The 13,686-nt window shown below is 41.2% G+C and overlaps 1 protein-coding gene across 1 annotated transcript in view; it reads right to left on the bottom strand.

Annotated features, from left to right (window-relative positions):
• The window catches only part of LOC137641382 (RING finger protein 17-like), a 1,982,860-nt gene that overhangs the window by 344,136 nt on the left and 1,625,038 nt on the right, over positions 1 to 13,686 (bottom strand). The window contains exon 27 of the mRNA XM_068373901.1: positions 7,763 to 7,889. Coding sequence (XP_068230002.1) covers positions 7,763 to 7,889 — 127 coding nt within the window. The remainder of the gene's footprint in view (positions 1 to 7,762; positions 7,890 to 13,686) is intronic.

The raw sequence follows: 13,686 nt of genomic DNA, 5'->3' as shown, positions 1-13,686 counted from the left end.
GTACAACGCGGCGACATAGGCGGTGATCTGAGTTTCCTTGACGCCAGGTGTCAGGACCCTAAATACATGTATCCTGATAAACACAACGTCACTACTTCCGTTAGATCTTCTGACACCATCACAAAAAATACTTTATTTAAGGATGGTGATTCAGAGTCAAGTTTTTTCAGGCTTTTACGTCTCCTCTTAGAACGGAGCAAGCCACCTTGAAACTGCAATCTTTCTAAGATACAGAAGTGTTCTGCGAGGAAGTGGATGAGTGTGTTGGGAAACCTCTCCTCTTGGGGAGGGGGTTTTTTCCCTGGGAAGATTGATTCTTTCTTGGTGACCATTGTTATGTCACTGTTCATCCTAGATTTCCTGGACCAGGTTTCGATTCCCGGCCAGTCAGAAGCTAGAAGCTATGATCCTTATGTGAGGTATCTTTATTCTCTCCATTTCAACCTCAATCATTTTGGGACAAGGAGAAGGTCTTGAGTCGATATGCATCTCTTTTAGGATGCTATAAGAAGTTGCCTTCAGTGGTGGTTCGATCCAGTCAAACTTCTGGAAGGTCACCCTTTTTGAACAGAGGATCTTAGACCTTGTGTTGTGTCTCCTCACCTCGGTTTCAGGATGGGAGCAACGATAGACAGTTGGAAGCTTCGGGACTTTGGACAGAGGATCAGAAGAGCTTCCTCATCACCCAAAGGAACTGTTGACAGCCCAGTTGGCTCTCAAAAAGCTTTGAAGGGTCAGTTTGGAACAAAGTGGTGCAGGTCTATGCCGATCACACCACAGAATTGGCTTTCATTGCCAAGCTAGACGGAACCCACTCTAGGTTCCTTTTCGGGACTGAGAGGAGTCTTCTCATCTGGGCTAAGGAGAAGAACGTATTCCTTCTAACAAGGTTCTTTAAAAAAGAGAAGAACTTCTGGAAGAACAGTTCTCAGCTGGAGAATGGACACTCCATCGAGAAATCTGCAAGAATCTGTGGCGACTTTGGTTTCGTTCTTGTATAGTCCTATTCATGACTTAACAAAGAGACTAGAATCTTACTGCTCTTCAGTGCCAGATCTCGAAGCAGTTCTCATAGACGCTTTCTTATTAGTCTGGTCCAATCTGGATGTGTACGTTTTCCTCGTTCTATTCCCTTACAAGGTGACACAAAGTTTGTGTCACATGAAAGGACCAGGTGAATTTAGTGGCCTTCTTTTGGGCCTCAAGAGGATGGTTCACAAAGATACTGGAATTGATGGTGGACTCTCCTAGAATCTTCCATTAAGAGTAGTTTTACTCAAACAACCTCTTTTGGAAAGTTACCCTTCTAGTCTCCAAGCTTTTCTTCTGGCTACCTTCAGCCTTTTGAAACCTCACAGGATCTAGACGTTTTCGAAAGAGGCAGCTAAGTCTTTTACAAGTGCAATAAGAACTTCTACCATCAGGATTTATCAATCCAAGTGGGAAGCTTTAGAGAATGGTGCAGAGTCAACTCTGTTTTTCTCTTCCAGTATCTCTACAACTCAGATTGCTGACTTCCTGTTTTACCTTCGAAGGAAGCTCATTTGTTCATCCTCTTCCATCAAGGGATACAGGTGTGTGTTAGCGACTGTTTTCAGACACAGTATCTTGGACCTTTCGATTGATAAAGTCCTACAGGAACTTCTCAACTTGTTTGAAACATCAAACAACCAGGATTCACCAGCTTGGATCCTGGACTCAATCCTGAAGTTCCTTATGAGTGACAAGCTTGAGCACTTGCTTTCATCTTCATTTTAAGGACCTCTCAATGAAAGCTATTTTTTTTTGTTAGTCTAGTGACATCTAAAAGAATCGGTTAATTCATACGTTTAGTAAAACATTGGCTTTCGAGGTAACGAAGCTATCTGCTCATTGCAGTTAGGCTTTCATGCCAGGAATGACCACCTTTGTCAACCTTGACCTAAGGCTTTTGAGTTTCCGAATTTTTCGGATATGGTTGGCGAGGAGTTGGAGAGAGTCCTGTGTCCAGTAAGAACCCTGAAGTTCTACCCAGGCAGTATGAAAGAGTTGCGAGGCAAGTCAAAAGCTCTTTGGTGCTCGATTAAGAAGCCCTTGTTATCAGATGTCAAGAATGTCCTTTCATTCTTCATCAGACTCTTATAAAAGAGGCTCATATACATTACAGTGAGACTGGTCTCAAGTTTTTAAGGTCAAGACGCATGAGGTTAGTACTGTAACAACTTGAATGACCTTCAAGCAGAATAGATTGTGGTGGAGTATTATGGACACAACCTTTTGAGGGAGTAAATCTGTGTTCACTTCTCCCTATTTTAATCGTGTCCAGACTCTTTATGAGGACTGCTACACTCTGGGACCATTCGTGATAGCGAGTGCAGTAGTGGGTGAAGGATCCACCACTACGTTCCCATAATCCCAATAACCTTTTCTTCTCTTGGAACTTTTATTTGTTTTTATGGTTGTTTGTGGAGACTATGTCAGTCTTCCAAAATCATTGATTTTAGTCAGGTGGTCAATTTTGTTCCTTGAAGAGCGCCCAGAACTGGTTATTGGAGGTTCTGTCATAATGAGGTATATACACCGGTTTGACAGTCCCTACGAGATCTTCAGCCCCTGGGAGGATCACTGGATCTCATAAGGCTAGCAGACATAATGAGAGAGAGAATCATTGAAGTCAGCTTCCTTATCAGGTACGAACCCTTAAGTTTGTTTTAATTAACTCTTGAGAAAAATTCCAGATATACTAGGAGAAAAATTCCAGATATACTAGCTGTCTCTAACCCTCCACCAAAGGTGTTAATCAGCTATATATATAACTGCCGGGTAAGGTTTATGTTTAAAAATGGTATTTTCATTATAAAATAAATTTTTGAACATACATACTTGGTAGTTATATATAATTAAAGTCCCACCCTCCTCCCCTCAAAGAGACTAGAGGCATGGAATATATGAGGGTTCCTGGAATGGTTCCTAGGTACCTCGCTAGGGCGCAGGGGTGGTACACCTGGCTATCCAATCGGCGATTGGCCCGAGATTCGAATTTTCTGCCGTGACGTCAGGGACGTAAGCTATATATATAACTACCGGGTAAGTATGTTCAAAAATTTTTTTTTTGTAATGAAAATACCATTTTACCCATAAAATTATAAATTTTTCCATTTTCAACCCTAAAAAAAAACCTATGCACTTAGTAAAGGCAGGAGCATTTGAAGTCAAAATTAATCCTATTCTCTTGACACCATGAGTCGGTAGTGTATGCTCAGGTACCAGATAAAAACTCAGCTTGTCGTAAATTGTTTAATTTCGACCTGTAACATTATAGAAGTCAATATAACATACCCAATTTTTTTTTTTTTTTTTTTACGTATCACCTTATCAGAAACATTAATCCTTATCACCATATGAACAAACATATAGTTTCTCACTAATAGTTATCATAACCATAATGTCATTACACAATTACCGTTACCACCAAGTTAAAAGATAAGTAACAATTAACTGCAAAAAGTCACTTACAACAATGCCTCCTCTCTGATACCCAGCGGATTTCTCGTGCATTAAATATCAGGTAATTTCTTCTATCAGCTCTTACATTACCACACCCTAAAATACAACATCACTATAGTAGAGGAACAATGTTAAAATGCCGATAAGACTATTCAACCGAAACATATCCATGATTTACAAATCTCATTACACAAACATCTAGGTCTGCTCCCCTCTTCTCCCAAGATTGCCAGAAGTTATGTAGTCTGGCTCTACTGCCTGAAGGCGAAAACAGTCAGACTCTGCTTCGCCTTGTGACCAGGCTGACATGAGACTTTAAATAGTTCATGATTTCGATGTCTCCATGGAGAACTTTGACTTCTGAACGAAGGCATTGAGAGCAGTTACATCCAGGACTGGATAAAAGCTTCCCTCTCCCAAAAGAGAGACATTTGATGTTGCAAAGTCTGTTTTGCAGAGAGGTCTTATCAGAGTAACTAACAAAGGAGGTTTCACTAGGAAAAAGATTTCGCATCCATCCTAAAGGAATAGCACGGACCTCAAAGTTATCCTGCCCCATTGTCTGGATCCCTTAAGAGTTTCAGCGATCCACCCAGGGTGCTGTAAAAATCTCTGTGGGGCTGCCACAAGGTCCTCGACCTTAACGTGGTTAGACCTCCACCCTTGCTATCCTGGAAAACCTAATAAGGAAGCTGGCTCCATAGGTTTATATGTCTCATTTACCTGCATTCCTTGAGACACTCAACACTCCACCAAGGGGGCTGTAACAGTCTCTGTGGGGCTGCCACAAGGTCCTCGACCATAACGTGGCTAGAACTCCACCCTATATGACATATCTGTTTTAGACGTTATGACGTTGTTACTGTTTTAAGAATGTTTTATTGTTAAATTATTCTCATCATTTATTTATCTCCTTATTTCCTTTCCTCACTGGGCTATTTTTTCCTATTGGAGCCCTTGGGCTTAAAGCATCTTACTTTTCCAACTAGGGTTGTAGCTTGGCTAGAGAAAATAATAAAAATAATCTCATACCTCAGATACAAGATCTAGAGGCCAGGTTATTCAGAGGAAAAAAAAGAGCTGTCTTTCCTTGGTGCTTCTGAGACTCTAAACAGTCTCCCACCATCCTTGAAGCTTCATTGATGACCACGTGTAAATTCAGAGGGTGGCGAACGTGGAGCAACTGGCATAAAATAATTTGGAAACTAATCATAAAAACTTTCATGAGTTTCTAAATCAACTGAATGACGGAAGGAATAAGGATCTTCTGCTTCTGAGAATCTCAAATTCAACAGGAGAAAAGTGATCACCAATGTCTTCTACTGACCAAGATCTTGTAAGACGAGGCGCCGAGCGTCCTGAAATACGAGGTGCCGATCGTCCTGAAAGACGTGGCGCCGATCGTCCTGAAAGACGTGGCGCCGAACGTCCTGAAAGACGTGGCGCCGAACGTTCTGAAAGACGAGGCGCCGAGCGTCCTGAAAGACGAGGCGCCGATCGTCCTGAAAGATGAGGCGCCAATCGTCCTGAAAGACGTGGCGCCGAGCGTCCTGAAAGACAAAGCGCCGAGCGTAAAATGATCTTCATTACGTCACTCGGCGCGTTCAGTTCATCAGAGGGTTCTCATGGCCGACTGGCGCTCTGGAACAAAAACCGTGTCTATGTTGGTTCATAAGCATTATAGTATTGCTATTATTAGCAAATGTGATGCAATGCAAGACTCTAACAGCATTCTTGGGAACGTCAACAGGAACGCTCGAGAGGACGTCTGCTCGTGAGCTAACGCCTCTCGTTTCCTTTGGCCGATCGACATTCCTTCTCCCAGGGGTTGGGGAGCTTGGAAGAGGTCTAAGGCTAGGAAAAAACGTCCACTGTGCTGAATAAATTTTCACTGCACTAATTTAGCACTGACACTTGCACTTTTAACTCTTACACAAAAGACCATAATTAGTCCTGCCTGTTGTGATAGATCTTTCTCTACTGCCAAGGGCTTGAATGAGAATGCAAAATCGTTTCTAGTTTTTGCTATATAAAAATGTAACAAAATATTTTTTATAAAATATTACCCTGATATTTTCATTGTAAATAAATGTTTGAACAAACTTACCCGGTAGTTACATATAACTACCGGTAAAGATAAATGTTATACATACTCACCCGGTAGTTATATATAACTACCAGGAAAGTTACATGTTATATGATTCAAATGAACAGATATAGGAATAACATATATAAATGTAAACAACCCTTAATTCTTAAAGGTTCCAAAAAATAGTGATTTGTTATTATTAAAATTAACAGAAATCGCAATAACGTATATATATATATATATATATATATATATATATATATATATATATATGTGTGTGTGTGTGTGTAAACAACCCTTAAATCTTAATGGTTTCCAAAAATAGTGGATTGCTACACTTTATAATCGGAACACACATGTGAATATACGAATAATACTAGAATCCCAACATCGAAAGAAAATAAACAAAGATATCAAGAATTGTTGGGACTGCATCGTATTTTCCTGAGAACTACACAGCGAAAATTAACAATACGCTAGTTCTATTTAATCTTTGAAAATAGTATCGATGATTTAAAGAACGAATACTAAAAACACAAAAATTTCTTGAAAATTAATATAATCTTTTTATATTAAAAGTTAAATACTTACTGTAAGTTAGATTTCCTTTTCATTCTTTACAAGAAAAAGCAAAGAAAAGAATTATACAACATATTACGTAGTACTATGTTGCTTACGTCACACGATTGTGACGTCATAGAGATGGTGGAACGATCTCCGCCATCATGTTAAAGAGTAGGTTCGTAAGTTTTACAGTAGGGGGAAAAAACTCCCAATCCTACCTCTGTTAAGATACCAACGTAGTTAAAGCACCAACACTCAGTAAAAATAAATTCCAACCAGCAAAGGCTAAAAATAAATTGTCCATCACCAAGATAACTGTAATATACATGTTATAGCGAGTGAAAGATCCAACATCTTGCCGCTAGCGCGGCAAGGAATATATGAGGGTTCCTGGAATGGTTCCTAGGTACCTCACTAGGGCGCAGGGGTGGTACACCTGGCTATCCAATTGGCGATTGGCGCAAGATTCAAATTTTCTGCCGTGACGTCAGGGACATAAGCTATATATATATATAACTACTGGGTAAGTGTTATGTTTAAAAAGATAACTACACCAAGCTTCTGGAGAAGAAGCAATATGAATAACATGTTAGTATAGAAATAAAAATGTTATCATTACAATTTGATTTTATCCTTTATACGAGGAGCTTTTATTTGGTATCTTCAGTTAGAAGTTTTGGCATACATAATTATAGAGCTTATTTTGCTTTCCTTCACTCTGATCTGCAAGTGGATGGAAGTGGGGCACGCGCAATGGCTTCAGCTGCCATGTTTCCATGAAATAACTTTGGAATGGAAATGGATATGATCAATAAATGTAAGACAATTTGAAAATGGCCTTCCTTTATGTGAAATATTTTGAGCACCATCTAGGTCCTTATCTATGGTAACTTGCATGAAAACCTTAGGGTATGTGTCTGTTGGTCTACTTCAGTCTGAAGACACGATATTGGTATTTGTTTTTGCTGAACTCATAATACCTGTTGTAGGAGCACAGGAAACATATTAATCTTACCCAGTCTGATATTCAAATGTGATAAGTGTAACTACTAATGATGGTGAATGGCAATACTACTTCACCAATACAGGATTATAAGTGGGAAAATGGAAGATATATAAATATTGTTTCAAGTAATTGTCTTTTGTGTTGTGACATACTAAAGATAATAGCAAATGCTTCCTTTTTTTAATACAAGACAATATATGGACGAACATACCTGTGTAATAATGAAGTGTAAATATATACTTTACAAACTGTAAAATATCTTCAATTGCTGATAATGCACTAAAAAATTAAAAAATTCAAATGCAACATCATGAAATACGTGTGGAGTTAAAAAAGACTGAACTAATCTGAATGTGGTTCTATGAGTAGTATTTACTTGGCAATCATTATGCAATCACATGGCAGTGGAAGAGAAATATTTCCTAGCATTTTTTCATTTTTATTCCAAGGTCATGAAATAGGCATTTCTGAAAACAGCATTCACCTTTAAAAGTTGTTCATGGAAATAAATTCTAATTATCTTAATTATTAAAGATTTATCTGTTCATTGAAATGCATGAGAAAAAATTAGAGAAATAGAAATAATTTTAATTGAACAAAAAAACCTTATGTCAAACCTTTGATGCATCAGCAATATTCAAGTCTTGTCCTGTTAGTTCTTTTTCAGAGGATACATTTGATATTTCAGCCATCATGTCTTCCACACTATACGGAAAACTTGGGATTGGAGAATGTCCTCTCAAACTGGAACAAAACTCCTTATTTAATATTTAATAACACTACTACAGTGTTAGGAATGCAACAATATCACTACTCTAATTCAAAATGAATAGTTACAATTGAAAACATCAAAATTAAGGTCCCCCAAAATATCATTATCTCCTCCTACGACTATTAACACAAAGGGTCTCGGTTAGATTTCGCATTGTCTCCATCTTGAGCTTTTAAATCAATACTTCTCCATTCATCGTCTCCTACTCCATGCTTCACAGTCCTCAGCCATGTAGGCTTGGGTCTTCCAAAACTTCTAGTGCCTTGTAGAGACAGTTAAAACTTCGGCGAACTAATCTCTCTTAGGGAATCCAAAGAGCATGCACAAACCATCTCCATCTACCCCTCACCTTGATCTCATCCACATATGGTACTCGAAAAATCTCTCTTATAGTTTCCCTTTTAATCCTGTCCTGTCATTTAAACTACCAATATTCTTTTGAGGCTTTTGTTCTCAAATCTATACAGTAACATTTATCTCGCTAAATTAATATATAGCCTGATTTTTTCTAGGTAATTTCAGGCAATCTGATCTCCAAATTTTACTTAACCTACCCATTGTCTGATTTGCTTTTTTCAATCTTTCATAGAACTCCAATTCTAAAGACACTGTATTAGAGATCATGGTTCCTAAATATTAAAACAATTCTAACTCATTAATCCTTTCTCCTTCCAATGATATTTCCTACTCCATTGCATATTCTGTTCTCATTATCTCTATCTTTCTTCTATTTAACTTGAGCCCAACATCATGTGATATTTCATGCATTCTGGTAAGCAAGCATTGCAAATCCTGTGGTATTCTGCTAATAAAGACAGCATCATCCGCATACTCTAGGTGAGCTAATTTCCAATTACCAATCCACTCCAATCCTCATCAACCATCCCCGACTGTTCTATGCATTAAAAAATCCATGAGGAAGATAAAAAACATAGGTGACAACACCTTCCCTTGGAGTACTCCCCTGTTCAATGGAAATTCACTTGACAGGGCTCAAATAATATTAGCTATAATATTTCAAGCTAATCTTTAAGAATTTACATAAAGTGGAATATGATACAATATTCAAATGATATTTGTTAACTTGAAATTGTTATATGGATACAGTAGACTGTATGATACTAGATTTCCCCTTCTTCATTACCATCAGCCTTTTGTTTCAGAGTGATACCCAAACAGCTGCTAGAGAAAGTCTAGCGTCCCATCCAACTAAGTAAGATATTTCTAGTGTTATATTGAACCATATATCTTACTTGGCTTCATACTGGAAAAAGCTGCTAGTTAAATAATAGAATATAGAATTGGAGTTTTGACTTTTGAGTTAAAAATAAATTACTGCTTAATCAGACAGATATCCTAACAAGATTTACACTTAACATATGGAAAAAGATTTTCAAACTTTTTTTTATTATTTTCAATTCCTTTACGATTTGGAAAAAGGTTGGACATAACCGATTTTGAGCGAAGGGAAAAATCTATTTTTGGGTGAGATAGCCATGTCGTCCTGATGGAAGGTTCCTTCAGTAGCTTCCTAGGGTATATTTAACTACAGTGGATATTCCCAGAGAATTAAACTAAAGGTTATCACAGAATTCTAACTTCTGGTGCGAGTACCCTAAAGGTTTCCCTCTAGGATATCATATATCAACAGGGGACGCATGTATTAACACGCCACATAGCTATCTGCACCCCATATAGAGTTAACACTTCGATATGGAAAGGTGGCTGAGTAACTGAGGAGCCGTTCCAAAGTTACTCTCATCCGTGGCTACTGTACTTTTGGTACTCGAGATGTAAACAAACGGGCGCCATTGCCAAATGACGTCACGTCCGTCTTCATCCTGAGCTCAGCTCCTACCAATCTCTGCAATACAGTAGGTCAGGGAGGGGCCTGAAAGGCTGAACTAGAATAGACGGGAGGGTCCATCAGGACGACATGGCTATCTCACCCAAAGATAGATTTTTCGCTTCGCTCAAAATCCATTTTTTGGGCTCAAGCCATGTCGTCCTGATGGAAGTGTACCAGAGAATTAATGTATCGTGGATTTTTTCCCTTAATCCAAGTGCCAAGGGCTTCAAGTAATATTCCTATGGTCTGGAGACCGTAAAGACTATGACAATTTTAGTAATTATCCTTACCAGAGATTCTACGATGAACTGGCTTCCTGCCCCCCTGGCAGGGAAGTCCTGGTGGACAAGAGGAATATCTCAAAGTGATCATTGAAGAACTACTCACCTGGTGGAGAGATCATGCTGGTCTCGGAGACAGATCAAAGGTTAATATTCGAGTAGGAATATTATCAAGCATAGGTGAGTATATAACATGAATACTTATATTATTCTTTAGATCAGACAGGAAAGGGGTAAATGAAACTATAACAATCGTAGATTTCCTAATAAGGAATAGGAGCGAAAGGAGACGCACAAGGGAAATAAAATAGACATTTTATTTCTAAGATTGCAAGTCATTATAGAAGTAATTACAATAATGATTATAGAATTTATTTACAATAATAATGAATAATGTACATAGAAAATTAAAGACGGTGATCTTGAGTCTGAAAAGGAAATTTCGCTTTTCAGCAACAGAAATTCCCAGGGGAACGCCAGTCTATTATAGTCCAAAAAAACACTCCATGCTCGAGAGCATGTGGCACACGTGTAAAATTTCTATGACATTTCACTTTGATAAAGAACAGTCTATTAGAAACACTAAGTGTCCATTAAATCACTGTGTATCACGATAGGGCCAACACAGGCACCCGTAGAGTTAGAGTCCCAAATAACTCACTGTTCTATGCAGATTTAAGCGGCAGGTTTCATTACACTACCTGCAGCTACCACGAGATGTTTCACTTCGTGCACCTGTTTTGCATAGTGCTTGAAGAACACGCGCGATGATTTCCAGCCTGTAAAGCTCTTGAGGCTTTCGAAATCCATATTCTGAAAAGTTCAGAGAAGAGGCGACTTACCTAGGATCGTGACCTGAGGGTGTACTGTCAGGATCCGCTCTGCGAATGAAGGAGGTGATTTTCGCTCTTAGTTGTTTCAGTGACAGGTCGCTACCCGAGGTTTCTCCTTTGAAGAGTTGTCCTCCACCGAAGTCTGAAGTTCTTTGAAGATAAACCTTAAGACTCTCCATCGGGCATAGAGAGACATCTTCCTTCAAGGGGCAGATTCTCCAGGGGCCCCATCTCTTGGTGGGTAGATCATTCTTTGCGAGAAACGTTGGGTCGGAGAAGAGGGTAAGATCCCTCGTAGTTGGATATGACCCTCTTCTCTTGATAATGCCACTATTTCACTGACTCAGGCTCCCGAGGCGAGAGCAAAACGGAAGATAACTTTTTGAGTCACGTCCTTCAGAGGGCATGAATCGTTGTCCAGGCTAGAAGCAAAATGGAGCACCTTGTCCAGGGACCAGGAGATAGGTTTTGGCGGAGGTGCTGGGCGTAGTCTAGCACATAACGTATAGGAGTGGTCTAGTCAAGGCCGATTTACAAGTGGAAATCCGTTGGCCGCTAAGCCTTGTCCATGAAGGTGAATGAAGAACATGCAAAATCAATGGTGATCTCCGTAGGATTTTTCGCCTTGACGAAGGAGACCCACTTTTTCCAGGAAGATTCGTACTGCCTTCTGGTAGACTCTGTTTTGTACTCCTCGAGGAAGTCTAAGCTTTTCTTCGAGATCCCAAACCTTTTCTTTACGGCTAAGGAGAGAAAATCAGGAGATGAAGGTCCTTGACTTTCAGTGATGAAGCGAAGACAGTCGACTTCTGTACTTGTTGAGAGAGGACTAGGCCCGGTAAGGGGATCAGCGTGGGGTGCAGCTCCGGGACCAGGGATACCAATTGCTCCAAGGCCACTTGGGAGCCACTAGGGCCGCTGTCCCTTTGAAGGTTCTCAGTTTGGATAGGACTTTCAGCAGAAGGTTGGGTGGAGGGACCAGGTAGATCTTGGACCATCTGTCCCCAACCAGGGACATGGCGTCCGCCGCTTCTGCCTTGGGGTCCTCGTATGGGGCCACATATCGAGGAAGTTGATTGTTGTCGCTCGTCGCGAAGAGATCGATCTGAAGTTCCGGGACTTGGCGAGAGATGAAGGAGAATGATCTTGCGTCTAGAGACCATTCCGACTCTATTGGGCTTGTCCTTGATAGAGCGTCCGCTGTCACGTTGCGGAATCCTTATAGGTGAACTACAGACAGGTGCCATTTCTTCCTGTCTGCCAAACGAAAGATAGGTAGAAGCACCTGATTTATCTGGGGCGATCTCGAGCCCTGACGATTGAGACATCTGACTACCACCGAGTTGTCCAGAGTCAGACGGATGTGGATCGAGGGAGGCGGGGAGAGTTTCTTCAGGGCGAGAAGAACCACCATGGCCTCCAAGATGTTGATGTGAAAACGTCTTGAATAGGGGAGACCATGTTCCTCGAACCAGCTGTTGGTGGGAGTGACCTCCCCAACCCTCCAGTGAATCGTCCGTGTGGATGTTGATCGATGGAGGCGGGTGTTGAAGAGGGATGGGCCTTTTCAGGGCCTATGCTTCCGACCACAGCTTTAGAAATGAGCGAAGTCTGTTTGGAAGCCGTCTCTTGAGGTCTCTTCGAGCGATGGATGCGAATCGTCTCCAGACTCCCGCAGCATCCTTTAGCTGTGCGCGAAGCACTGGGTTTGCCACTGAGGCGAACTGTAGAGAGCCGAGAACTTGTTCCTGTTGGCGTCTTGAGATCCGTTTGGATTTTAGAAGCCATCTGACAGACCCTGCTATTTCCTTCCTTTTCTTCGGTGGAATGGAAAGGCGGTGTGACTGAAGGTCCCAATGGATTCCCAACCATTGGAACTTCTGAGCTGGAGTGAGGCGAGATTTCTCGGCGTTTATCTTGAAACCCAGATGCTCTGAGAACTGGGTGACTTTGTTACACGCTCTCAGACAATCTTCGGGCAATGTCGACCAGACTAGCCAGTCGTCTAGATAGGCCATCACTTGGACGGCTTGAAGACGTAGCTGTTGGACGATTGTGTCTGCCAGCTTGGTGAAGATTCGTGGAGCCACGTTGAGCCCAAAGGGCATGGCCCTGAAGGCGTAACTTTTCCTTTGGAGTCGAAATCCTAGGTAGGAGGAAGCGTAGTGATTCATTGGAATGTGCCAGTAGGCATCCGCCAGGTCTATGGAGACCGTGTAGGCCCTGTGAGGCAGAAGGGCCCTTATGTGTTGCAGAGTCAGCATCTTGAATTTGAAGTTTGCAATGAACTTGTTGAGAGGGGATAAGTCTAGAATGACTCTGAGTTTGTCGGAGTCTTTCTTGGGAACACAAAAGTGTCTCCCTTGGAACCTGGTTGACTTTACCCTCTTGATCACCTTCTTGCTCAAGAGTTCCAGGACATATTCTTCCAGGAGGGGGGTTGACTGTTGGAAGAATTGCAAGAAGGATGGGAGTGGTTGAATCCAGCTCCAGCCCAGTCCATTCCTGATGATGCTGTGAGTCCAAGGATCGAAGGTCCAACGATCCTGAAATTGGCGGAGTCTTCCTCCCACCGGAAGCACTTCATTGCTTCTGGTTTCCCGAAGGTTTGCCACCTCGGCCGCAAGCTCCCCTTCCTCCTCTACCTCTGGAGGGACGGCGAGAAGAATCTCTGCCGGAGCCTCTGCCGGAGCCTCTACCTCTGGGACGAAAGGTAGTGGAACGCTGCTCATAGGCAGGGGTGAAGACCGGTGACTGCGACACCACCGATAGGGGGACCAGTTGAAAGGTCTGCTGTGGTTGTGCA

Source organism: Palaemon carinicauda, chromosome 5 (assembly GCF_036898095.1).
Source record: "Palaemon carinicauda isolate YSFRI2023 chromosome 5, ASM3689809v2, whole genome shotgun sequence".
Lineage (NCBI taxonomy): Eukaryota > Metazoa > Arthropoda > Malacostraca > Decapoda > Palaemonidae > Palaemon > Palaemon carinicauda.
This window is presented reverse-complemented; position numbering and strand designations above follow the sequence as displayed.